The following is a 26,431-nucleotide window of genomic DNA, read 5'->3' as shown; positions in this document are numbered from 1 at the left end:
GTGAATTCATTATGTCTTATTTTCCCCTTTTCATTGCTTTCTTCAAACAGATGTGGTAGCAAGCAAGGGGAAGAAGATTATAGGCCACTCTTTGAGAACTTTGTTCAGGATCTCCTTTCCACGGTCAACAAACCAGAATGGCCAGCTGCGGAGTTACTACTTAGTCTATTGGGAAGACTGTTGGTAAGATGCTTGGATTTTTGAAGCAATAATTCTGCTTCACTTTTAATAATGGCTTGCTTATTTTGATGTAAGTTGTGAAAATAGTCTTATTGTACTGAATCTGCATGTTGCATGCAGTGCAATGCACTTTGAGCTGGTGAAGACTTAATATAAGAGTGATCCTTAAATAGGATGAGGGATGAAGAACAGGCAATTTCACTCCTTTTCCTATCATTTCTTCTTCAAGACTTTGAATTCTTCTCCCTCCTGCTCTATTATCACTGTTCCATGTTAAGTCTCACCAGTGTTAAACATGGTTACAGAAATGGACTCCAGATTTCAAAAGCTATGTTTGAAATATCCTTGAGTTAATGTTGGTCAACTGTAAAGATATGCTAAATGAGAAGCAGAAGAAATTTTCTGACAAATGGAGAGAGGATGGGGAAGTTCAGGCTTTTGATCTGAAGTGGCCTGAATTATATGTGAAATGCTAAATAATGTTACTGAACTCTTCCCATTATTGTAGGAGAGGATCAAGCAATATTGTCTTGAAATGTGAGGGGAATAAAAATGAAGTTTATATATTTTTTTCTTTCATTTTCTTAGGTCCATCAATTCAGTAATAAATCTACAGAGATGGCTTTGAGGGTGGCATCACTCGACTATCTTGGTACTGTAGCAGCACGGCTGCGGAAAGATGCAGTCACTAGCAAAATGGATCAAGGATCTATAGCTCGAATTTTAAAACAGGTTTGAGTGAAGCTATTGTTGATTATTTTAATGCAGGTTTCAGTGTAGAGATTAGTGTCCATAAAATATTTGGAGTAACATCCCATACAAAACACTAATGAGAAAAATAGCATTGTGAGATTTCTTCTTTGTGTTACTCTCAAAAATCAAGAGTGCTTTTGACCTCTCATTTTGATTAATTTACCCTTAAAATATAAGTTTGTGGCAGTTGCCTCTGGGAGCATCCAGCTGTTAGCTGGGGTGATGTGGGAGGTGGAGGGTGAGGGGGAAGAGACAACATTTAATTTCATGGCAAAATAAAAATTTGCTGCAGAAGGAGCAGCCCAACAGGTTTGCTGGGAGATGGTGTTTCACACACTTGCTACTAATTGATTGTGCGTATGACGACTTTGTTTGATACCTTTTATTTTTGTTGTGTGTTAACATGTTGTGTGTGACATATTGATGCTCCCGGTGTGTTTTGTAATTTGTTTACTTTAAAGTGTGTTTAGATCAAATTGATCCAAGTTAGTGTGTTCTGATATTGGAAAGGGTGTGAATTTTATTTAAAATATATTGTGTATTACAGGTCTCAGGAGGGGATGATGAAATCCAGCAACTGCAAAAGGCACTGTTAGATTATTTGGAAGAAAATACAGAAACTGATGCATCACTAGTGGTATGTTGTAGTTGTTTAAGTGAAAGTCTGCTTAACCCTTTCTGTCTTGAAGGCCACATCAACTGTGGGCCAACCCCTTGAGGGTGGTATGTCCATGTTGGGCATGGCCAAAGTTTGCAGAAAGAAATCACATGCACGCGCACACCCACCCACACACCATGGTGCTGCATTGGAAAGGAAGGTCTTTTGTTTACCTTGCAAATGTGCTGGCTTGTTTCCTTTTAAGCTGAGTGAGTAAGGTCTTGGGAGACCTTAAGCCTTTCTCCCTTAGCACACCAATAGAGGAGGTGGCACAAAGGCTACTGCCTTTGAAACTTTGAAACTGCAACTAAGTTAGATACACAGGCATCAAAAGTTAAACATATATATGTATGGACATCTAAAAGGTTATGTAGAGATTGATACCAACAGTTATAAAGTTCATGTTACTTGTAGCTTTATGATATGAGGCAAAAAACTGGCAAATTGTATTACTCTAGTGTTTTTCCCTGCTGAGCTTTACATGTCAGTGTTTTAGTATTACATACAAATTGCCTCTTTTTACTATAAACTGTTTTCTGCTTCATACACACCCAGTGTTAGGAAGTTTGGGGGCAGTCCTGACAAGCTCCTGCACTAAAAGTTTACCACTACACCACTGTTCAGTATAAAAATGCTCGTTCTTCCAATTTGGCAATACTTTTTTTCTTTTTAAAGTTTGTGGGGTTGTAATATAACCTAAGAAAGAGATGACAGAACCACATTTGAGTGCCTCTGTCCATGATAATGCAGGACTGCTTACATGATAGGAAGCAGAGTCAATGACAACTGTGGTCTATTCCCCATGAAGGAGAAGGACCACATCTCAAGGCATAGCACATGCTTTACATTCAGAAGACCCCAGGTTCAATTTGTCATTGACTCTGCTTCCTATCATGTAAGCAGTTCTGTATTATCATGGACAGAGGCACTCTGGGTAGGTGAAGAGTAGGCCCTAACACTTTTATGATGGTCACATTTAATAAGCAGTTGAGGAACACATTCATTTATCATAGACTCTAAAAATCAATTTATAATTGTTTTATCATGTTTTGTAGTGTAAATAATCCAGGAGTTAAAGTGTATTTGCAAACTGAAAATGACTTTGTACATGAAAATGACTTTGGAGTAAATTCAACTATATGCAACTCAAAATACAGTTGATAAATTCAGCTATATGTAATTCAAAATGTAGTTGGCTTGGAATATGGAAATGCCCTGCTTCATTTCCAGTAACAAGAACTTAGATCAATATATTCTAAAATACTAGTGTCTTACTTATTGAAGAAAATCTATATCCCTCCTTTCTGTTGCTGTAAAAATACTCAAGGCATCTTTCATCAATTAAAAATATACTAAATAAGCATATCCAACAAACAGTAGAAGCAATGAAACACTTTCTGACATTGTCCTTTTTGGGATTTATTTTCCCACACTCTCTCCTGCTGCACCAGTTTTCTCGGAAATTTTATATAGCACAGTGGTTTCGGGACACTACTATGGAGACTGAGAAAGCAATGAAAACTCAGAAGGATGATGATTCATCTGAAGGAACACACCATGCAAAAGAAATTGAGACAACGGGACAAATTATGCACAGAGCAGAAAGTCGCAAAAAATTTCTTCGCAACATCATTAAAACGGCACCTTCTCAGTTCAGTACATTAAGGTGAGTTCCACAGATAGTTCATTTTTATTTACTAAACAACATTTGGTGTTCATGTATTGCCATATTCTTCTGTTGATAAGCAAATGCTAAAGTAATATTCTACCACTTCATTACAGGATGAATTCTGATACTGTGGACTATGAAGATGCTTGCTTGATTGTTCGCTACTTGGCCTCTATGAGGCCGTTTGCCCAGAGCTTCGATATTTATTTGACACAGGTAAACTGTGCCAGAAGTCTTAGTGAAATACAGTTGGCTTCCTGGTTCCAAACGCTTATGCGGTAGTGTGCAATATCTGTTCATTGTTAAGCGCAGGTATTTAATAGGTCGTGGTAACACCACATGCTTCCATAATTATGTATCAATTCCACAACATTTTTCTTTATCCTGCATGCATTTCACACCTCCTTGAACTCTTTATTTCATCTTTGCATTTTTGTAACAAGAACCTTAAGTTAAAAAGGTGTCTTAAAAGGATAATGGTCCTTTGCCTACATATACTTTATTTGAATTCTTGAATTTTAAGGATATTACCTCATAAAGTGTACATTCACACATCATAGTAGAGCAGCTTAATAACTCAAAATAGAAAATAGTTTTAGTAGTTTGCTTGCAGTGCATGGTACTGCCATGATGAATGTCGTAATTTAGTAGCTTGATTATATTAATACTTAATAGGAATGCAAGCATGTTTGAATGGGTCACCACGTTAGGCCTCCAGAAATAGAAGCGTACTCCTACTTTGTTTAATTTTTTGGCCTTCATTGTGGTTCTTGACCAGAGTGGATTAAAAAAGCAGAAAGAATAATGAAATAGCTACTATGGAGGACTTGATCCAAAATTATCACAAAAAAATCAAAAGAAAACACATACTTAGATGCCTCTTTAACAAAGGCATTATCAACAAGCAAGCAGTCATATTTTATATCACTCTGGGCACAATCCACCTAACATTGCTATTGCACAGCCTCCATTCATTTCAAGGGGCACGCCCTCCACAAATCCACTTACCGGGGCAAATGTCCCTCACCTAGGCTCCGTGCTGTGGCCTAGATGTTCTCTTTACCTTCTTCCTGACCATATTTGATACAAGCAGCCAAGGCTCACTGTGGTGAGTTCCAATGCACTGCTGCATCTGCCCAACAGTGGTATAGACAGGATAGTCTATTTTCCTGGCCCCAAAATCATGCATCTTTGGTGAGGAGGAAGTGCTTTCTCTGTGATGGCCAATGAAAATCCTACCCTCTTACAGTTCAGCCAGCCGTAATATTCTCTGGAGTGGTCTTCAATTCACATCATTCTTGAGAAGTGTCACAGGTAATGGATGCACCTGCCCACCCCATAAGTGAATCAAGTGGGACACAGGGTGCCCCTACCCAGTCTCCTTTTGGAATAAGCTGGGCTTTGGAGCAGGCAAACACTTTCTGCTTCTGCCAGTTTCAAATGTCAGCAAGACGTAAGGCACCTCTTGCCCCCAGTCCTCCACATATGCAAGTGTGCACATGTTCAAGGATTTGAAGGAGGGGAATATTGGCTATTTCAAATAATGGCTTGGCTACTGAATTGTGGCAAAACATGTGGACCTTTCACATGGAGTGAAATGGGGTGGTGCAATTAATATGTTTGACTGAGTGCCCCTTTGGTGAGGTTATGTTAGATTTCTGGTAGCTAGTTTTTCATTTTACTTCAATTCTAGCATGTTTCCTCACTTCATTTTTGTTCGTTAAACATTGCGTGCTTCTTTTCAAAAGCAAATAAAATGCCTTTTTTTTTTTTCTTATTAGATTCTGCGTGTGCTTGGTGAAAATGCAATTGCTGTTCGAACAAAAGCCATGAAGTGTTTGTCTGAGGTTGTTGCTGTAGATCCCAGCATTCTAGCCAGGGTAAACAAAGAAAACACTCTGTAATCATACACACATTTTTCTCACAAGCATCTTTTTATGGTTTCCCTCACTTTGTGTTTCTTTCTTGCTTGTTGCTTATAGCTTGACATGCAACGTGGTGTCCATGGACGGTTGATGGACAATTCCACTAGTGTACGAGAAGCAGCCGTGGAATTACTTGGTCGGTTTGTGCTTTGTCGACCACAGCTTGCTGAACAGTATTATGACATGCTGATTGAGCGAATACTGGTATGGCTACTTTTAAATTCTAACATTTTATAAGTTCAACTTTTACATAGCTCTTTATGATGAAAATAAATATGATGGTCCTCTGTTCACCTCTGTTGAAACATAGTTTCTGACATGCATCTCAAATGGCAATAGTGAGCATTAAGAAGATTTTTTCTCCATTTGTAAGGATTTTACACTAAGTGTTTTAGCTTATTAACCATGGTACTGTGTGGTTATGTTTTAAAAGACATTATATTAGTTATCTGTTGCTAATCAGCTTATAGCTGCCCTATGTGTTGTAAGATGGGTAACATGCTGATTCCCCCCCCCCCCCCCCAATATTAAACTTTTTTCTTTCTTTTGCTTCTTCAGGATACTGGTATTAGTGTCAGAAAAAGAGTCATAAAGATTCTTAGGGATATCTGCATTGAACAACCAACATTTCCCAAAATTACAGAAATGTGTGTGAAAATGATTCGCAGAGTCAACGATGAAGAAGGCATTAAGGTACAGTAAACAAATCATTTACTACAGGGGTGAGCAGCCTCTGACCTGTGGGGCCATCTTGGTTGGCAGCCTTTCCAGTTTTGCCTGTGAGGCCATTTCCCTCAAACCAGGCCCACCTTTCCATCTGTTGAAGTCATGGCATGCTGCTAAGGCAGGATTAAACACTGTCCTCATACCCATTCAGCTGACATCCTTCCTTAGCAGCATGCCATGTTTCCAGCAAGTAACAGGATTGTGCAGCCGGGACAGTGGGACTGAGCAGGGATTAAAGCACTTCTCAAAAGCAGTGTTTGGATCTCCTGTGAGCAGTGGGTGGTTGCTGCTTCAGCAGGGTGGAGGTTGCTTGACTGAGGCTATATTGGTGCTGATTTCCCTTCCATTCAAGTTGAACTGCTCGTGATGTGTGTCTAGTGGATTGTGCTTTTTGTAGACTCTTGTTGGTAGTTTAGAGAATGTGGAAAGCTACTTTTACCTAATCAATATCTATCCATTTTATTTCCAGAAACTGGTAAATGAGACATTCCAGAAGCTGTGGTTTACTCCAACCCCCCATAATGACAAAGAAGCAATGACCAGGAAAATATTGAACATTACAGATGTGGTATGAGAGTGCTATTGTTCCCATTGACTAATGTATCAATTGTGATAAATTGAGTTGTATCTGATGTGTTCTAATTTTGTTATTGTCCTTGACATGATTGGTGATTATACTCTGTCCCAAAGTGTTGGTTTATTCTTTAAAGTCTGTGAGTTCTCATACTGTAGTGCTCAAGCAAATGTTGCAGTTTGTAGCACAATACTCTGGGTTTTTAGTGAGGTTCCCTATAACTGATCAACTATTCTAGTATAGCATGTATGTAGGATTGAAGTTGATTAAGTAAACATAAGTTAAATGGATTTCAATATTTTCAAGAGAGTTTAACAATACTCCTGCAGTACAGTGGTACCTTGAGTTACAAATGCCTCAGGTTACAAACTCCGCTAACCTGAAAGAGTTACTTCGAGTTGAGCCCCACGATGAGAACGGAAATCGTGTGCCAGTGGCACAGCGGCAGCAAGAGGCCCCATTAGCGGAAGCACGCCTATAGTTAAGAACAGTTTCAGGTTAAGAATGGACCTCCGGAATGAATTAAGTTCGTAACTAGAGGTACCACTGTACTTACAATATTTTTATAGTTTTCATTTATATAAAGCAGATTTCATGTTTATTTGAAATTGTTTCCAAAAACATATTTGGTCTGCATTGGACTTACATTGATGATTAATGAACTTAGATGGTGTTTCAAATATTTGAGATGCTATTCAGAAACCTATTAGTACTATGAATGAGCATGTCACTTTACAGAGCCTAACAGGAAAGAGGTCCCTGCTTCAAAAATATTGTAGGTTAGACAGAGTGAAGGGACAGTAACATAAAGCAATAGTCATAAGGTTAGAAAAAACTTACATTTGGTATATTACTATTGTGGGTGGTGCTGTAGTCTAAACCACTGAGCCTCTTGGGCTTGCCAATAGAAGGTTGGCAGCTTGAATCTGAAAATGTATTTTCATTTTCTCTTAGGTCGCAGCTTGTAGAGATACAGGGTATGATTGGTTTGAACAGCTTCTTCAAAATGTAAGTAACTGTTCAGATAACTTATTTTTTTCAAAAATGGAACCCCCTCAGTTTGAGGTTTATACTGAATCGGGTTGGCTGTGGAATGGGAATTTGAAGGTGAAGGTGGATTCTTGAGGTTGTTTCCAGAAATAGGAGCAAGACCTTTTTGGGAAGCCATTTCGGAGAGGGGGTTGCCAGGAGGGTGTGAGGAAAGTCACCCTCCTCCAACCCCATTACACACACTTTTCTTTTGTTCCAGTACACTGCTTTCAAATTATTGGCCTATTGACAGTTGCTTCCCATGTGTGGCAGAAATATAGTTCTTTGCTTTCTTATGAAGATGGCTTGTATATTCTCAGAATCGATCCATGAGTATCAACATTGTCTATATTGTGTATCTTTGTAGTTGCTAAAATCTGAAGAAGATGCTTCATATAAGCCTGTAAAGAAAGCCTGTACTCAGCTTGTGGATAATTTGGTTGAACACATTCTGAAGTATGAAGAATCTCTGGCAGGTAAAACAGTTATTTGCATTCCATTCATAAGCTTTGTAGAATTTTTTGTGGGTACCAGAGCTCCAGGTGGAATTCAAGTTACTCTTCCACATGACTGTACGAATTATTGCAGAAGTGTGTTCATATATAAACCTCATGTAGTGAGGTGTGTGTGCCTCCAACACTGTTGGCTTTCAGGAGGAATTGGAGAACATTCTTCTCTACCCAGGCATTTGGTGGCTAAAGAATACTGTAAGGGCCATCCTGAGATCACTGGATGAAATGTTTTTACCTGTAACTTTTTAGATATTTTTAACTGTAACTGTTTTAGAATGCTTTTTAAAATTTATTGTGGATGTGTTTGCTGTCTTGGTTCCCTTAGAGGGGAAGAGTGGGATATAAATTTAGTAAATGAAATACACTTGACCATGTGATTGTGTAGCTAGAAAGCAGGTACAGGAGGACCTGTTCACACTGAGAGAAACATCTTATGACCCAGCCTTCAGAACCAAATCCATTACAAAATGAAGCACACAGTGCAGTTTTCTTGTGCACATTTTATGGTCTTAAACTGAATTGCAATAGTTCTGCACTTGTGAAATAAAAACCCATCTAAATAATGTTCCCATGGAAGCTTTGAGTGTTGCAGAGGAAGCAGATGTTGTCATGTCAAACCAGAAAGTAGACAGGAACAGGATAATAGACAGCTCCAAGGGGGCACTGTTGGATGAAACATTCTCCTCCTAAGGCATCTACACCTTGCTGGTGAAGCTGGCTGGTTTGTTAAAGGGCCCTTCCCTTATTTTGTAGCCTTTGACTTCTGCAAGGCGGAAGTACAGTAGGGCACTCATCCTCGAGTCAGAGGAGGATGGTTGCACTGTGCCCTCTGATGGGTGAAGGGGGGCAAATGAGATATTCACAGTTCTCCCCTCCCCAGGAAGCAGCACATGGACCTGGCCATTGCAAGCAGCTTCGGTTCTAATTCTGCTTGTTGATTTAATTGTCCATAATATATCCAGGACGCACATGATACTAAATAATACTAACAACAGTTTTTGTATATTTGAACATCTTAATGGAATATTAGTTAAGTGTGTTTGTGTGTGCATATGTATATACATGTATGCTTACATTTTTTTCTTTATTTTTCAGATTCCGACAATAAGGGTGTGAATTCAAGTTGCTTGGTAGCTTGCATAACCACTTTGTTCTTATTCAGCAAAATCAGGCCCCAGTTAATGGTCAAACATGCCATGACCATGCAGCCATATCTTACCACTAAATGCAGTGTAAGTACTCCCTACTGTTTCCCCACATTGCCTCTGCTTATGTTATATGAAACTCATGATTTGAAGTGAAAATTGGAAGCAACAAAGTTATTGGCTTTCCCTATTGGCTTTTAGGCACCAGGCCTAGGTAACCTATTTCCAGGGGAATTTGGGGTTGCCCTGATTTACTCCTTTTTTATATATATTGGTTAGCTGCATAGGAAACAGTTGCAAACATCTTGCTGCTTTTAAATTTGCAAACTGGAGATCACGGGTTGGGAAAAAGGTTGATAGTCCTCTTGTGCCTCAGAAAGCATTCCTTTTCAGGCAGATGACTCTTCTTTAATTCAGGGTAGTTTCAAACCTTATGTGCCCAATAAGTTTGCATGGTCTCCAATACTTCCCTTGGCAAATGGGGAAAGTGTGATAACATGCAGTGTGTGTGTGTACACATCAGAAGGGACCTTATTAGACAAATATCTACATGTTAGTCATATATGCTTTTTATGTTTGCTGCAGGGCAGTTTCAGCTCCAGTTATGGAGATGGTTTCCATGCCCCACCCCCAGTAAGCCTACCTCCTCACTGCAGCAGGTCTAGGGGGCCCTTTACAGTGAGCTCTGTTGAGGTGTTGGCCCTTGTCATATGCCCATTTGCTGATGCTAGTTTAACATTTATTTATTTATTTATTTATTTATTTATTTATTTAAAAGTTGCTAACTGTTTAAACTCACATACTGGCAACTGTTTTTTCTATCTGCAATATAATTTTTAATATTCCATTCAAGGTGTATTTGTAAACAGATGGAATTGATCACTAGGAGTGATTGTTACTCACTTTATTCAGATAACGTAGTAGTATAACAGAACATGAAGAGTGTAGAAGCTTAACCATATGCAATGTTTTTCTGTAGAGTCAAAATGATTTCATGGTGATCTGCAACGTTGCAAAAATTTTAGAATTAGTAGTGCCACTGATGGAACATCCGAGTGAGACTTTCCTTGCTACTATTGAAGAAGATCTCATGAAGCTTATAATCAAATATGGCATGACAGTAAGGTTTAATTTCTACCTCAAACTCATTTTGCATTAGCATGGTACTCATGTTAAATATGACTTGACTTCATATTTTTGTAATGGTTTTTACTGCACTTTATTAGCATTAGTCTTCTTATAGAGATGTTAGTTTTCGTATAGAAAAGAAAGCTAGAAATATAGTAGAATAAAATTGTATTCTCATAATAGCTGCAGAGCTTTCAGCTTTTGACATTTGCTAAAATAAGAGCAAGATGTTGATTTCTCCACTGACTGCTTTGTATTGTCTTAGAGATTACTTCTAACAAAATCTAATGTGTTCTGCTTTGTTTCTAGGTAGTGCAACACTGTGTCAGCTGTCTTGGGGCTGTTGTAAACAAGGTCACTCAGAATTACAAATTTGTATGGGCCTGCTTTAATAGATACTATGGTAAGTAAATTTTTATGCAGAATTTTCATTATTTGAAAGTTAGTTAAACATCTAATAGGAAAAGAAACTATGAAGACAAGTATTCTTCATTTTTTGCAGGTGCACTTTCAAAATTAAAAAGTCAACATCAAGAAGACCCAAACAGCACTATACTTACAGCAAATAAACCAGCACTCCTTAGATCCCTTTTCACTGTTGGTGCACTGTGTCGGCATTTTGATTTTGATCAAGAAGATTTTAAAGGCAACAGCAAGGTAAACATTCAGTATTTATTTGCTTACTACTACAATTGGATAGACTGACATTTTGGGGAAAAATAAACCTAGATGAGCAGATTTTCCTATGTGATTACTTTTTAAATGAATGAAAATTTTCTCAAGGTTTTTCCCCTGAATTATCCACATTGTTTCCCCTTTAAATAGGTTAACATTAAGGATAAAGTACTTGAGCTGCTGATGTATTTTACCAAACATTCAGATGAAGAGGTACAAACAAAAGCCATTATTGGTCTAGGTAAGAACATCAAAATACTGTGGTATTAGATGCACACAGATTTGCCTATAGTGGCAAAGTTCGGGTGGAAGTAGGAAAGAGAGCTTCTGCTGATTTCTGCTTTCCCCTGCAGCCTCCTACACGCCTCTCCATCCGCTCCAGAGAGTTGGTGGATGGCAGGTGGAATTGGAAATTTGCAAGGGAAAGGGGAAATTGGTGGGAAAATGCCTCCTGTCCCCTCCTCCAGAAGTAACTTGCACTGGATTGAAGTTGCTTTGATGAATAGCAGTTACCTTTGCATTTGTTGAACAGACACTCAGGATTACTTATGAGTTCTTGGTTATGATGATTCAGAGCAATTGCTATTTAAATATAGGCATTGACCATTTTGTGCTGACATGAGGTCCTTTTGGATCCAGAAGGGGGCGGAACTGGGGCAGGACAGGATAATATGCACTCTGCTGACACACACAGGGGCCAGGAATGGAACCCCTATGCAGAATGGTCGCCACCTGTACAGTATTCCATGAGAATTTGCTTCTGTGTTGAGATAGATTATTGTAAGAGTTTGATTCTATGCAAGCAAGTTTTACACTTCAGATAAATTCTAATGCTTCTAAAATGGGTTAGTACCCACTTTATGTATCTATATACTTTTTGTGTCCTGTCGTAAGGCAGCTGATACTATTCCACAATTTGGCACAGTATCTTTTCAAAAGGAATTTGAAATAAAGTTGCCTGCAAATATGAATGTGGCCCCATTATAAACACTCAGGACTTTCTTTTAAAATCTGCTTCAGTAAAAGGATATACCAAATTGTATCATCTTATTTTCTTTCAGGGTTTGCATTCATACAACACCCAGGTCTAATGTTTGAACAAGAAGTGAAAACATTATACAACAGCATACTCTCTGATAAGAACAGCTCAGTAAACTTAAAAATCCAGGTGTTAAAAAATCTCCAAACATACCTCCAAGAGGAAGATACACGGATGCAGCAGGCAGATAGAGAATGTGAGTGATGAGCATTGTTGCACTTTAAGTAAACATTTTAAAGAAGTAATTAATATCAAGTAACTGCAACTTAGTTTTCAGTTCCATCTCTGATGTTGTTTTCACAAAGAGCTTTCTGTGCATTGAAAATTTACAGATAATGGGATAACAAATTAGGAAAGATCTATACGTGCAGCAGAATGAAATGGTTGAATGCAGTTTAAGCAGTAAACCTCAGGTGTATAATCACATTTTGAATGCACCCCCAAAGTAAAAACATATTTGCAAGAAGAAAAGTGGCATAGCAGTGAAAGGGCTGTGCCAGAACCGTATGTGTGTTGCTTTTCAGAGAAGGTTTCTTGAGAGGGAGCATTAAAAGCATAGCAACTACCACCTGGAGTATGAAGTGGTACAGTCTGCTCTTCCACTTTAGCCTTTTTCATATGTAGAAAAGGACTTAAACAATGGCTGTTAAAAGTAGTTTCTCCATCATTGGAGGCAGCTACCCTGGAGTGGATTACTACTCCCACTTGCTTCAGCAGGCGGGGCTTATGCAAATTATTCAAAGAACCTTTGTCAATGGCAGTTGCAAAAGTAACTGCTGTTTTCCAGTTTCTCACCTACTTGCTCTAGAGTGATGGGGCTTCTGAGGAGCTCTGGCTCAGTTTTCAACGATACTTAGATTTTTTTCGAGCAATTGCTTCAAACTTTTCCTTCCCTCCTAAACTTGGAATTGGTGGCAGTTTCTTTTAGAAGAAAGACTTGTCTGGATAGTTAAACTAGAAGGCACTTCCCCTTCCAGTCTTTCTGCTACCTCTGTAGTAAACCACAACAGAAATGATATTGTGTGGTTTCATATCCTGAAATAAGCAATGCTTTTCTCCTGTAGCGGTAATGAAACTTTAAGCATTTGCAGCTGAAAACAACCAAGAAGTTTATGCGCCTCCATGTTTTTGACACAGGTATCAAGCTTGGGCTTAAACTGTATCTTTTGATCTTCAGCGGTGATGGTGTTTCTCAAGAGGCCTTTCAGTCATCCCAATTAGTGAGGAGGCACATGCTGAAATGTTGTCACGTTATGCTGATGAAATGAGTTAGTAGGGAAGAAGGAGATGCTGTTTCTGTGTTTCCAGCAAAGCATACAAATATTGGACCAGGGATTTGGTTAGGAAGGAGTTAAGCAGTACCACTAAAAAATTGCTGCCCATACCTTAGGAAGGCTGTTTCCAACCAGTGTTCCATATAGTAGGATAAACCATATACTTGTATGTATATAATGTGATAAAAAGTGTTGATAAAACATCTCCTTTGGTTTCTGTTTTTTTCATAGGGAAAAAGGTAGCAAAGCAGGAAGATCTGAAAGAAATGGGTGATATTTCCTCAGGGATGAGCAGCTCTATCATGCAGCTCTATCTCAAACAGGTCCTTGAGGCATTCTTTCACACGCAGTCCAGCGTTCGTCATTTCGCACTCAATGTTATTGCACTGACATTAAACCAGGGTCTTATCCATCCAGTTCAGGTATGCAATTGCATAATTTGGGCTGCTATCCTATATACACCTGCTTTGGAGTAAAATAAAAAAACGTATTCACAAAAACCTTTTGCACTTCTTAATCTTCAAATTGATTTACGTTTTCAGTAATACATCAATGAGCTGTTTATTTGCAGACTTATAGACAATGACACAGGAGCTGGTGGTTTTCTTTCATAGAATCTGTAATCTCTTAAGAGGTGCTCCAGAAAAGGTTCAAAGTTTCAAAAACTAACCACCTGGTTTCAAAAACTACCACCTGGTTGTGCTATTATTTGAGTGACTTCGTCAGATATTTTTGTTTCTACTTTGCGGTTCTTAACTGAAATCAAGAAGTAAATTACACAGTTTTCACAGTGTAGCTCTGTGGTGTTCACATAGCCTTTCCAGACCTCTTTTTATGGTGCTCTGCAGGCTATGGATATTTGTAGCATGTCAAACATGTACAATATAAAAGGAGGAAAATATAGACATCTGCAGGCATATGTGAAGATTTTACAATGTTTCTATCTCTCTTTCAGTGTGTGCCATACTTAATAGCTATGGGCACAGATCCAGAGCCTTCTATGAGGAACAAAGCAGACCAGCAGCTGGTGGAGATTGACAAAAAATATGCTGGATTTATTCATGTATGTATGCTTCTGTTTGTTGTGCTTATTTTTGTTCCTTTCCAGTGAAGCCATTCAGTAATTACTTCCAAAATGGGGAACCAACCAACAAACCAGTCATTTATTATATGGTCACAGACCTGCTAGTAAAATGGGGAACGGTGGTTGAATGTATTTACTGACTAGGATCTTCAAGTACAATTTGATCTGGCGTTAAATCCTGTTTTGGAAGTAATGACCAACTGTAGTTTACATTTATCAAGATCTGTGCACAGGGAAGAGATGATGCCTGATGCGCAATCCTGGCTTGCTAAATTGTGGTTAACAAACTGGGAATGTAGATATGAACTCTGCCTCAATTCACAGTATAACAAAAATGCTTGCATTGCAACTAGAATAGCTTTGGAAAACACACATATATTTTCTCTTCCTTGGCCTAGAAAGTCTACAAATATTAAAAACAAAATAATCCCCCTAACTGCAACATGTATACCAATGTGTCAAAATTGTGCATGTTTGCTATAAAAAAGCAAATGATTTGTAAATTGTTCAGTAGAAAGCTATTGGGGAAACTGAAACAGGTAACTTTGAGCTCAAATCTTTGTGGCAACCTCTTTCTGTTTGTCCTAAGCAAAATGAAGACTTATAAATGTTTTTAACTTCAGATGAAAGCAGTGGCTGGTATGAAGATGTCATACCAGGTGCAGCAAGCAATCAACACTTGCCGTAAAGATCCTGTGAGGGGCTTTAGGCATGATGAATCCAGCAGTGCTTTGTGCTCACACCTTTACTCCATGATCCGAGGAAACCGACAACACCGACGAGCCTTTCTCATTTCCTTACTCAACCTCTTTGATGACACAGCTGTGAGTCTAATGCAGACCTTTTCTATACTCTTTTTAAAAAGTGCTTTTGATGAAGTATGATCTACTTTGGAGAGGATATTTGGTTTTGAAAATAGTATAAAAGTTGCAGTATAATAGCTACATAGAAATTAAGTAGTGACATGTTGAATTTTGGCATTTTTTTTATTTCTTTCATTGTCTTGAGCAGCCGTCCCCAATCATGTGTCCTCCAGATGTTTTAGACTACAATTCCCATCATTCTTAACCTTTGGTTATGCTAGCTGGGGTTGATGGGAATCCAAATCATCTGGAGGGCACCAGGTTGGGGGAGGCTGGCCTGGAGAATTGCTAACAAAAATGAAGATGCATTCCCCCTACACAGTGCTAAACTTGATTCAATAATATTTATAGGTTTTCCTAAATGCGGGATTCCATCCATAGGGTTAACAAGGCAGTTGCTTGGTCAGATTTGAGTTTTCACTTCTTCTCCTTGACAGGAGTGAAACCCATCCCTCTCTCTTCCCAGAATGCTTGTGGCTTTCCTGGTTCATCTTAGCTTCCTTCCAATGCCAAAAGAGCTCTCTGGTTTTTTTTTTTGGCACAGCCCCTGTATTTATAGATGGAGTGGGTAGAGGCACCAGGAGACAGAATCCATTCCTTCTGTGATGTTTCAGTGACTACAATTGCAAGAGCTTTTCATGCTCATAACTTGGAATAGGCATAATGGTTTGTATTCAAAGTAGTGGGAATCCACTACTTTGCCTTTGCACAACGGAATCTCCTCCATGCCGTCTAAATGTGCCAACTCTGTAGGGCTGAGATGTCTTCAGCCACCCCCCAAAAAAGAATCTATTGGGACAAGGCTGAGCCTACCAATCTTGAGGGGCCAGGTCTTGCAATGGTGGTGGGCCTTGCGGCACACACGATGAAACACGTGGAAATCCCCCCTCCCCCAAAAAATGTTGGGTGGAACTCACTGGATACTGTATTCAAGGAGCAAGAATGTGGCATGGAGCTCATTGAGCACAGAAATGATTGCATATGTGTATCTGTCTATTATTATTTTCTTCTACTTCCACAGAAAACGGAGGTGAATCAGCTTTTGTACATAGCAGACAATCTAGCCTGTTTTCCTTACCAAACCCAGGAAGAGCCACTTTTTATAATGCACCATATAGACATCACATTATCAGTTTCTGGTAGTAACCTCCTCCAGTCATTTAAGGAGGTAAGTGGAATTATATTATACAACATTACCTCCCTCTTCCACAAAAATAGCTGTTTACTTGGCCGTTTTCCTATGTCCTGAGGGCTGAAATTTCAATTCAGTGGAGCTGGGTCAAGATATTAACTAATATGCATGAAATTTCAGATATAGCTATATAATCCCTAGTTTAGTAAGATAAGACCTTGGGAGCAGGCACTTTTTAAAAAAATAGTTTATGAACCACCCTACTGCCCTATACTCCACTGGGCTTCCTGGGTCCTGGAAAGTCTGTCTATGTGAAGAAAATGAGACTAGGCTGAGTAGATTAGGCCTTGCCTTGCCTTCACCCCATCCCCTGCGTGCAGCCGATTTTTCTTCATTTTATCGCTGTGGGTGTTTTCTTTGTTTTGTCTTGGTAAACCACTTTGCAGGTTTTTTTAAATAAATTTTATTAAATAAATAAACAATAAATAAATATAAGCCAAAACACAACCCATCTTGTAGATTTAAGTATCTGTCCATAGTTGACTACTTCTTGTCAGAGGCCCAGAATCCACATTCCTTTGTAAGAAAATATGAAATAACGGGAAACTGTTTTTGCAGGGAGGGGGGGGAGAAAAGAAAAAAAATCAATGGGGGGGAGAGTGACAATGAACCCTATTGCTGTTTTCTGAATGTGCCACGAATCTTGTGCCTACCAGCTGGGGCCCTGCACCCCCACTGCACATTTACCACCCATACATTAAAAAAGAAATGCTGCAATCATGTAAGGGGCTGCTGATAATCAAGTTAAGCGGTCCTTTGTCTTGTAGGATGCATTGACTGTATTCTGAGTTGAATATTTAATAGCTTAGATGTGCGTGTAGTTCATCCTTTGAGTCTGCTTTCCCAAAATCTCGCCACTTAATTTCCCTTGATTGATAGTTCATACTGGTGAATGACTACATGTCTTTTCCTTCTCCTGCGATGAGGCTACATTTTAATATTTTAATGTTCCATTATTTTAATGTTGTATTTTATTTTTGTTTTTAAGTTGTAATCATTCATCTTGTTTTTATTATTGCTTGTAAGCCGCTCTGAGCCCGGCCTTGGCTGGGGAGGGCGGGGTATAAATAAAAAATTATTATTATTATTATTAGAACGGTCTTCAAATCCCTTTTTATAATATACTGATAATGGTGTTTGCTATTTTTCTAAACTACCTGCCATTTTCTTTCAGTCTATGGTGAAATATAAAAAAGAAAGGAAGCCATCATCTGATGAAGAGAGTGAGAGTGAAAGTAACAGTGAAAGTGACAGCGACAGTGAGGAGGAAGTTCACAAACCCCGAAAGTTGCGAAAACGTGCAGAGTCTGATTCAGATACTGATGAAGAGAATGATATAAATGCTGTCATGAAATGTTTGCCAGACAATTCAGCTCCTCTCATTGAATTTGCAAATGTTTCCCAGGGCATATTGTTGCTGTTGATGTTAAAACAGCATTTGAAGAACCTCTGTGGATTTTCTGACAGGTGAGGAGCATTCAAGTCTTGCTTACTTTATCTCAGGAGTGGGGAAGCTTTTCAGTTTGCATTCTTCTGCGAGCAACTTCTAGGGTGTGCATGGCAGTGATGGGTGGGGCTGGAAGCAAAACTTGGAGCAAAAGATGTGACTCTTACAATAGGCTACATTCCAGCCATGCGAAAGTCAGATCTTTCCTCTTGTACACCCAGCCCATCTCTCCAACCTTTATTCAGGCAAACAAGAACTATTATCACAGTTCAGGTGCATTTTAGCCAAGCGAAAGCTCTCAAGGAAGGCATGCAGTAAGGCTGGCGAGGAGTGTGGCTGAGGAGAGGCCTGGGGACTGGAAGGCCACATTTTGCTGGTGGGCTTGAGGTTTCCTACATCTGTTTTATCTGATCATTCCCTGTGATCACATTATTGAGGTTTTGTTACGGATTGAACTCAAAACTTGGGTGAATTCTGCATAATGCAGATGCATGTAGCAAAACCTAGTGCCATAATGTTTGTTTTATATAACACTAAGAATTTTGACCTAAGGGACTAAGGAGAATTGCTTATAGATTCTACTTTCAAAGGATGTGTGGAAATCTTACTAACTTCAAGCATTCGTTTTGTTTTCTTGATAACAGTAAAATTCAGAAATACTCTCCCTCTGAATCGGCAAAAGTATACGATAAAACAATAAACAGGAAGGCAGGAATTCATTTCCATCCAAAACAGACGCTAGACTTCCTTCGAAGTGATATGGCTCATTCCAAGCTCACAGATGAAGTGAAGAGGAATATAGTCAAACAGTACTTAGATGTAAGTATTGAGAGCCTGCACAATTTTACTGCCTATCAACTTCATTTAAAAAACGTTTGAACTCTGTTCTGAAATACTTTTAAGTTTTTGTTATTTAGAAGGTGAAATATGAAGAGCAGTGGCTGCAGGCTGAAATTGTTTTTTTTCTTCAGAGGTGAGGAATGGAGTATGCTGACTTCTTCCACTGCAAGTTGCCCTCTTCAGTTTGCTCGTTGAATAAATGTGTATCTAATGCACAGAATTAGGCAAATTAGAGGCTGTTGGATGAGCTGTAGGGTGCCCCATGCCTTCAATCTGCATTATGGGCTGCAGGGGAGTCTCTGTTCATTCTACTGGGATTTTTCTACCTAATGCAAATTTCATGCATGGGCCTGGCCCAGAAATGGACCACAGAGCAGGCAAAGAGTCAAAAGACTCCCTCTTGGGTTTGAGTTGGTGTGGTGCTAGCAAAATTTCCCCACGATTGCCAACATTGAGGCTCTAATATGTAAGAAATCTAAAACCTTGCCCCTTTAAGGCCTATTAAGGAAGATAACAAGCCTTGCTTTCTCCAAGAAAAGATGTGTCACATGCTACTAAATTGATAGTGTACTCCACAAATTGTCTTAAGGTTACTCCCATAAGGCTTCCTTCCTTTTTTTCTTTTCTGTTTTCATAACTCATTTTAAGGTGGCGCCTAATCTTCTTTCCAATATCCTTTCTTAGTTCAAACTTCTCATGGAACACTTGGATCCTGATGAAGAAGAGGAAGACGGAGAAGTGTCAGCTAGCACAAATGCTCGCAACAAAGCTATTACCTCGCTGCTCGGAGGAGGCAGCCCTAAAAACAATGCAGCTGAGACAGAGGATGATGAGAGTGATGGGGAGGATAGAGGAGGAGGCACTTCAGGGGTGAGGCGGAGGAGGAGTCAACGTATTTCGCAGCGTATTACGTAAAATGATTTTATGTGCTTTTAAATGTCAGTCTATAATAAAATGTACACTGAGTAATGTAATCAATATGGAAAAAAAAACCATTTTGTAGATAGAAATTCTTAACCGTTTATACACCTTTTTGTAGAAAGTTCTAACAAAAACAATAAAAAACATAGAAGAGATTTTATCTAGCATAAAGTTTAATTTTCCTTTGGAATGTACTGTGTGTATCCTTTTTATTGTTGCCAAGTTTTTATGTAGCTTTATGATTCATTTGTACATATAATTTTATATATCAATAAGAGTTAAAAGACACGGGTACAATTTAATATGTGATTTTGCAAGGATGTTAACCCCTTGGCGCTGGCGGTCGCGGTGCGTCTCATTGCCGGCAATGGAATGTGTGCCGGGAAATCCCAACTCCCGGCGTCAAGGGATTAAAAGCAATAAAAGCAATAATTTCACTCAAGTTCTTTTGTGTAACACTTGGTCTTTTTTCCCCTCCCAATGTTTTAGTCATTGAGAAGGTCAAAACGAAATTCAGACTCTACGGAGTTGGCAGCACAGATGAATGAAAGTGTTGATGTCATGGATGTCATCGCTATTTGCTGTCCAAAGTACAAAGATCGACCACAAATTGCAAGAGTAGTACAGAAAACCAGCAATGGCTTCAGTGTTCAGTGGATGGCAGGCTCCTACAGTGGCTCCTGGACTGAGGCTAAGCGCCGTGATGGCCGCAAACTGGTGCCTTGGGTAGACACTATTAAAGAGTCAGACATTATTTACAAAAAAATTGCTCTAACGAGTGCTAATAAGCTGACTAATAAAGTGGTTCAGACTTTACGATCGTTGTATGCCGCCAAGGATGGAACTTCCAGCTAATGCATTTGTACATGCAGCCAAATTTTACAGGAAATGAAATAACAGAAAAAAACTTGAAATATCAACTTTCTGGCAAAAAAAAAATCATTTTAATGAAGAGTAAGAATGACACCTGGGATGCAGGAAACAGAAGGAAATGTTTGGTAAACATTTTTGTGGGAGCTTCCTTCGCTGTTGTGCAGCAGAAACTTCTCAGTTCATTTTTACTCCCACTGTATAATAGTTTAACAAAAATTGTTTATATCTTGAAAAAAAACCTTTCTGTTTTAAAAAAAAATAAACAAGTGAATGTTGGAAATTAGTCTGTTAATGTTCTTAATAAAGTGTTCTTGGAGTTTAACCTAGCAGCGGATGGCTTTCTTTAGCTTAGCCCAGTTTCCAGGGAAGCATTGTTTTTCCAGGCTGTAAAATGGCAGAATCTCCTGGATATATAATTTATTCTGTTGGGGGAAAAAGCATGCAGTATCTATGACCTATCTGCAGGAGGAGTTTTTGTAAATGTAGATTTTGATGTATTAGGTCACCCTGAAATAATACAAGAAAAGGGATCCCCAGCAAATCTGGTGGAACGAATACTGCAATAAATTTTTTTACTTCTCTTTGTTACTTGTCTGTTTCCATTTGAATTTCTTATTGTAAAGATCTGTTTAAATCCATTTATATTATTTTGCAGTCTTTTATGTAAAATTTACTATATCAGTGGTTTTCAAAGCAAGACATAAATATTGTTTATACAGTTTGTATAGGCTGACTTCTGAATAATTGGTATCTTTTATTTTTATCCCTTAAAAGGGTGTAAACACAAGTTAACTCCAGGGTTTTATTGTATCCTGCAATATTTAGTATTAACTATATATGATTTAGCACTGTGCCAAACACATTTTCAAGAGTACATTTTGATATAAAAAGAAACTATAGTTTATGCCTTGTATGCTTCAATTTCTTTCTAATGCTGTCTATATAGCAATGTTCAAAAATTGAGTGGGGGTGGGAACAGCCATCACTCTCGCCTGAGAAACTAGCAATGGATATATTTCACTTGGTTAGGACACCAGGAGATCAGACTGTTCTTGACCAGGAACAATGTATGTGACCCAAGAACACCACCTGTGCATTAGGATCCTATTGTTGGATTTTTTTTATGTGAACCAGAAAATCCTAGCTGCGCTAGTGGTATTTTCACTTAACTGAATTACAGTCATAGGGTGCAAATATCAGAGGAGTAAATACGGATTTGTAACTGATTAATTGTGCTAATATGCTCATAAGTTATTCTCTAAATGTTAGAGGTCAGAACACTTGGTTGTATTGTAGTTACTTGAAATTTCTTTTCACCTTTTACACAGCAGAAATACTACTTAAAACTCTGGAGTGGTTGCTTAAGTATCTCTCATCACCAGGTTTAAAAGCACTTGACTTTCTGGAAAGTAGTCTCTCTCCCCCCCCCCCCCCCCAATATTAACGTACGGAGAAGAAATTAATAGCAGCCAAATAATTAGCAGAGAACTACTTTAAGGTCTTTGTTTTCAAGCTTGTATAAAAGTGGATGTTCATCAAACAAACAATCCTGGGATGCATTTATCTTATTCTACAAAATTGGATATATGGTGGGGTGGGATTTTTATTACATCAGTTTACAGAACTCTAGTGTGCTACTTGATCTGTTAGGAACAGTAGAATAAAATTCAAATCCTACATTTTCTTATATAGAATTCAAGAATTAAACTAACATGACTAATTCTTCATCAGAATCTATTTAATAATTTTCTATGAAATAATTTTCATTTCCTCCTATTTGTTTTAACTGTTGTATTGCAGTTTAGTGCTAATTTAGTCTTTTAAGTTGGGAAAGCAAATGTTATACTTAGTCACTTAATGGGTTTCTTTTACTTGTTCTTTATAAAACCATGCTGACGGTTAGTACGTCAAATTTACCCTCTAGGTCTGCTTTCCCCAACCCTAGTGCCTTCTAGATGTTTTGGTTTACAGTTTTTGAGTTTTAGATGGAAGTTGCAGTGCAAAACATATAGAGGGATCGACATTGGGGAAGGCTTCTCTCTAGGTGCTTACAAATTGGTTTTATTACTTCTTTATTACTTTATTACTTATTCCAATACCTTCCTGGGTAGAATTAATATCTTAGTGGTTAAACTTTGTTTCTTTGGAATACAATTTAACAGCAAAAAATGTTTGAAATTTCATGTTAATATATTCCCACTGCTAATTAAGCTTGTTCCTTGCAGCAACTGTTCCAGGATATTTTGAGATTACACAGGACTGATTCAAAGTTGTTTATCGTGTTTCCAGCACAAGCTCCTAAGGGGAGCAGGTATTGATAATGGTGAGTGGATTATATGTTGAGTCTTGCTCCTGGAGGGGCATCAAGAATTGTAATAAATTCAACCTACTCCTTTTACGTATACAAACAAAACTGTTGAATAAGAAAATATGGATGTATGATATCTCTTTATACATTCTGAATCTTGCAATCTCTGACCATTGATGAGCACTTGACAAGAGAAATCAATCTTTGGATAATTTGATAAGGACAGCAATACTATTTTCAGGAATGGTGCCTTGGAACTGGGCAGAGCAAAGGGTATTCCTCCCTTCTGAGTTAAAGTTTACTTTTTAATTAAATGTTGGCTTATGTTTTTCTTCAAATATACCCCTTCAGCCTCCAGGTAATTTCTGCAAAGATAGCAAGTACCACTAGAGGCAAAAGCAATTCTGTACAGGGTTATTTGCTTTGGGATGCCACCTGAGTACTTCTCACAGGTAAGAATGTGAGTCCAACAGACACTCTTAAACTCTTAGTTTAGATGATTTATAACATGAATAGGAAAACATGTTGCCCTCCAGATATTGTTGAGACTCCAGCTCTCAACACCAGCTAGCATGGCCAGTTGGGATTGTGGGAGTTATTGTCAAGCACACATGGCTTTTAACTTGTGACCCTCTATATATTGCTGAACATTCCTATATTAATCTGGATTTTCCTTTTAAGAACGTTGTTTCAAAGATCAAGTTCCGACTCTTAGTTATTCAGAATTCCCTCTTTGGGGACGTCCTGCCTCACAGCCTATAATCCCATTTTAAATGTTAAACAGGGGGCACAATGGCTCTTAACCTGAAGGCTGGTGGCCTGAGCCTGCCCAAGGACAGCTGTGGGCAGGATTCCTGCATTGACCGGGGGGGTGGACTGGACTAGATGACCCTCCATGGTCCCTTCCAACTCTATACTTCTAGGAGGATTTTTTGTATATACTGTAGGGTATGTAGAGATGAAATGAGATCCAAGGGAAGACAGCTTGCCCAGCTGAGGATAGATGCACTTTACAAGACTCCCCCCCCCCCCCAATCGCTATCTCTTGTGCAAAAGTTTTGTGTGTGTGTGTAGTATTGCAGTCTAAATTTTACTTCTACCAATTTCTGTCTCAGATGTAATTCTTGCACACCTGCCCTTCTAATGGAGTAAGATACAATCGGTGTTGTGCCTTGCATTCACAGCACAGTGGACTGTAGGAACTAGTATTTTGTAAATGGCCACGGGTTGCGGGTGGCGCTGTGGGTTAAACCACAGAGCCTAGAGCTTGCTGATCAGAAGGTTGGCGGTTCGAATCCCTGTGACGGGGTGAGCTCCTGTTGCTCAGTCCCTGCTCCTGCCAACCTAGCAGTTTGAAAGCATGTCAAAGGGCAAGTAGATAAATAGGTACCGCGCTCCAGCGGGAAGGTAAACAGCGTTTCCGTGTGCTGCTCTGGTTTGCCAGAAGCTGCTTAGTCATGCTGGCCACATGACCCGGAAGCTGTACGCCGGCTCCTTCGGCCAATAAAACAAGATGAGCGCTGCAGCCCCAGAGTCGGCCATGACTGGACCTGGGTCAGGGGTCCCTTTACCTAAATGGTCACAATACGCCTAAAATAGAAGGTGACTATGGACTAGGTGGGTAGCATCAGTCATAGTCTTCAAAGAAACTGAACAATAAAACCATGTTGGGTCATTCAATTGTAATGGCCTTCGGGGACATACAATAAAGCTGTGACTGTGACCGACCTGCCAGAATCGCCTTTCTTCTGCAAAAACACCATTTGAAAGTATTAAACAGCAAAAAATTTATTACATTACTGCAAACTACTACTTAAATAATTACAAAACATGATTCAGAATCTTAGTTACGAATTATCTTTTTAATCACTGTGCAACTGGCTATTTAAATCTTGCTATTTAAATACTGCTTTCAGAAACTATGAATCTTGTCTTCTTTGCCCAATATACCAAACATAAGTATGTTCCAAGAAGCCTAAGTATATGTGGTATTGTACTGGCCTGCATAATTCCGTGATTTTGCTTTTATATGCTAGCTTATTGGTTAGGAAAGAAGTCTTCTTTGCTTAGAATTCTGCCATAATATTATGCCATGATGGTCAGCTATCAGATATTGTTCCAAATAATATTGGGCCTACTTTCCTTTTAAAGGGCAGAGCATCCAAGAAATTCTGGTTTTATTTTTCTTCCACATTTGCTACCATAGCCTCCACTGCATTCCAGTCAAGCTTGCTGAGGATGCTGCTAGTACTTTCAGACACACTGTCCAAGTTATTAAGGCTGGCAATGGAGCAAGCATCTTCATGAGGCAAAGACTCCTGTGGAGATATAAAAGGTAATCAATGGCAGGAGTGTGTGAGATACAGCTTAGCTAGCCAGACTAAGCTCCCCAAAGTGCTTTCTTCACCAACTTTATACTGACACCACCAACTGCCAGGATTTCATTTCCCCACACTCCTCTCCTCCCCTGCTCTGACTTACAGTCTACCAAATTCCATATTTCCTCTCAGAGGGTGGTCTAAACATTCAAGATAGCCACTCCTTTGGAGCAGCAGCCAGGTCCTGCTTTAACAGCAGGAGAAAAATTATCCTGCCTGTCCAGCATTGCTGTCCAGAATGCCAGCAAAGATAACCTTATTTGGAGTTTCTGTGAGCTCACTCTATTTCAGCTTTTCTTCCCCCTCTCCCAGAAACCCAGCAGAGACAGTAGCGTGGGTGTATCCTGTGCTGCCAGGATCCCTACCACTACTGGCTTGGACTGGCACTTTCCCCCAGTTATCATGTCTGCACTTTTAGCCGGCACTGTCTTCTGCCCATTTCATCCTCACAACGGTTAGTAGCAGCTGGTGCCTGCCCCAGAATCGTTTCACGGATAATCAGCATTTTGAACCCAGCCTGCAGCTCTGAGCTCCCCTATATACCACAGTGAGGCAATGAACGATTCTTTGTTTTACTTCTCGGATGCATTTGCATAGAAAAGGGGATTAAAATAAAGTGTCCCAAATATGCAGAATGAATAATTATGTTTCCACCCTTGCCTTGAAATGGGAATTAGAACCACCATACAGTATCCTCTGGATCTCATCAGGAATGCTCCAAACACTCATGGCGTCGTCTTCACTCTCCTCATTTGTGCGAGTTGTTGTGTCAGTGTCTTGGAACTTTCTCTGCTCATCAGAAGCTGCAAGAGAGCACATTCTTTATTTGCAAGTATTTCTTTCCTTCAATTATCTCTTGTTAATTGGTGTTCTGGACCTAAATTCTGCAACCCTTGCTCCCAAAGTAAGATTTGCTAGTGGTTTCCACCTGCTCTAGAATATCTAATATGGGCTACTGAGCCCTCTTATTTGTTCTACCCAATTATAAATGTCTTAGAGTCACCCCTGCCATGGTACACTTTGGGGCCTACTGTTCTCTGCTTATAGTTCCAAGTTCACAGAAGAGAGATGCAGCAAAATGAATCTGTTACAAATGGAAGGAATAAAGATTCTGTAATCAGTGCATGCAGTATTACAACTTGACCCTCAACCGCTTACTATTTGAAGCAAGATGCTCTACAAAGCGATGCAATATAAACTGCTCAACACAGCAAACTTTACTGTAATAAAGGGACTGC

At 39.1% G+C, this 26,431-nt stretch overlaps 2 protein-coding genes across 9 annotated transcripts in view; one reads left to right on the top strand and one right to left on the bottom strand.

Moving 5' to 3' along the window:
• NIPBL (NIPBL cohesin loading factor) overlaps positions 1-21,095 on the top strand; it is a 126,649-nt gene extending 105,554 nt beyond the window's left edge. For 4 of the 6 annotated variants that reach the window (XM_083703370.1, XM_083703373.1, XM_083703369.1 and 1 more), the window contains 25 exons: positions 51-183; positions 769-912; positions 1,481-1,570; positions 3,043-3,257; positions 3,374-3,476; positions 5,042-5,140; positions 5,243-5,389; positions 5,744-5,878; positions 6,381-6,479; positions 7,440-7,493; positions 7,882-7,990; positions 9,122-9,258; positions 10,151-10,291; positions 10,609-10,702; positions 10,802-10,956; positions 11,125-11,215; positions 12,036-12,209; positions 13,519-13,709; positions 14,243-14,350; positions 14,995-15,195; positions 16,256-16,402; positions 17,601-17,893; positions 18,518-18,692; positions 19,398-19,583; positions 20,124-21,095. In XM_083703370.1, coding sequence (XP_083559496.1) covers positions 51-183; positions 769-912; positions 1,481-1,570; positions 3,043-3,257; positions 3,374-3,476; positions 5,042-5,140; positions 5,243-5,389; positions 5,744-5,878; positions 6,381-6,479; positions 7,440-7,493; positions 7,882-7,990; positions 9,122-9,258; positions 10,151-10,291; positions 10,609-10,702; positions 10,802-10,956; positions 11,125-11,215; positions 12,036-12,209; positions 13,519-13,709; positions 14,243-14,350; positions 14,995-15,195; positions 16,256-16,402; positions 17,601-17,893; positions 18,518-18,692; positions 19,398-19,583; positions 20,124-20,489 — 3,787 coding nt within the window. In that variant the 3' untranslated portion in view covers positions 20,490-21,095. Of the gene's footprint in view, positions 1-50; positions 184-768; positions 913-1,480; positions 1,571-3,042; positions 3,258-3,373; positions 3,477-5,041; positions 5,141-5,242; positions 5,390-5,743; positions 5,879-6,380; positions 6,480-7,439; positions 7,494-7,881; positions 7,991-9,121; positions 9,259-10,150; positions 10,292-10,608; positions 10,703-10,801; positions 10,957-11,124; positions 11,216-12,035; positions 12,210-13,518; positions 13,710-14,242; positions 14,351-14,994; positions 15,196-16,255; positions 16,403-17,600; positions 17,894-18,517; positions 18,693-19,397; positions 19,625-20,123 lie in introns of all 6 variants that reach the window. The other 2 variants (XM_083703371.1, XM_083703374.1) reach the window with 1 other exon arrangement.
• Positions 21,096-24,587: 3,492 nt separating this feature from the next.
• The window catches only part of CPLANE1 (ciliogenesis and planar polarity effector complex subunit 1), a 51,888-nt gene continuing 50,044 nt past the window's right edge, over positions 24,588-26,431 (bottom strand). For all 3 annotated transcript variants that reach the window (XM_083703366.1, XM_083703368.1, XM_083703367.1), the window contains 2 exons: positions 25,854-25,996; positions 24,588-25,133 (listed from right to left, as the gene is read on the bottom strand). In XM_083703366.1, the coding sequence (XP_083559492.1) occupies positions 24,993-25,133; positions 25,854-25,996 (284 nt within the window). In that variant the 3' untranslated portion in view covers positions 24,588-24,992. The remainder of the gene's footprint in view (positions 25,134-25,853; positions 25,997-26,431) is intronic.

The sequence above is a fragment of the Podarcis gaigeae genome (genome assembly GCF_964106915.1).
Source record: "Podarcis gaigeae genome assembly, chromosome: 11".
In the NCBI taxonomy this organism is placed as follows: domain Eukaryota; kingdom Metazoa; phylum Chordata; class Lepidosauria; order Squamata; family Lacertidae; genus Podarcis; species Podarcis gaigeae.
This window is presented reverse-complemented; position numbering and strand designations above follow the sequence as displayed.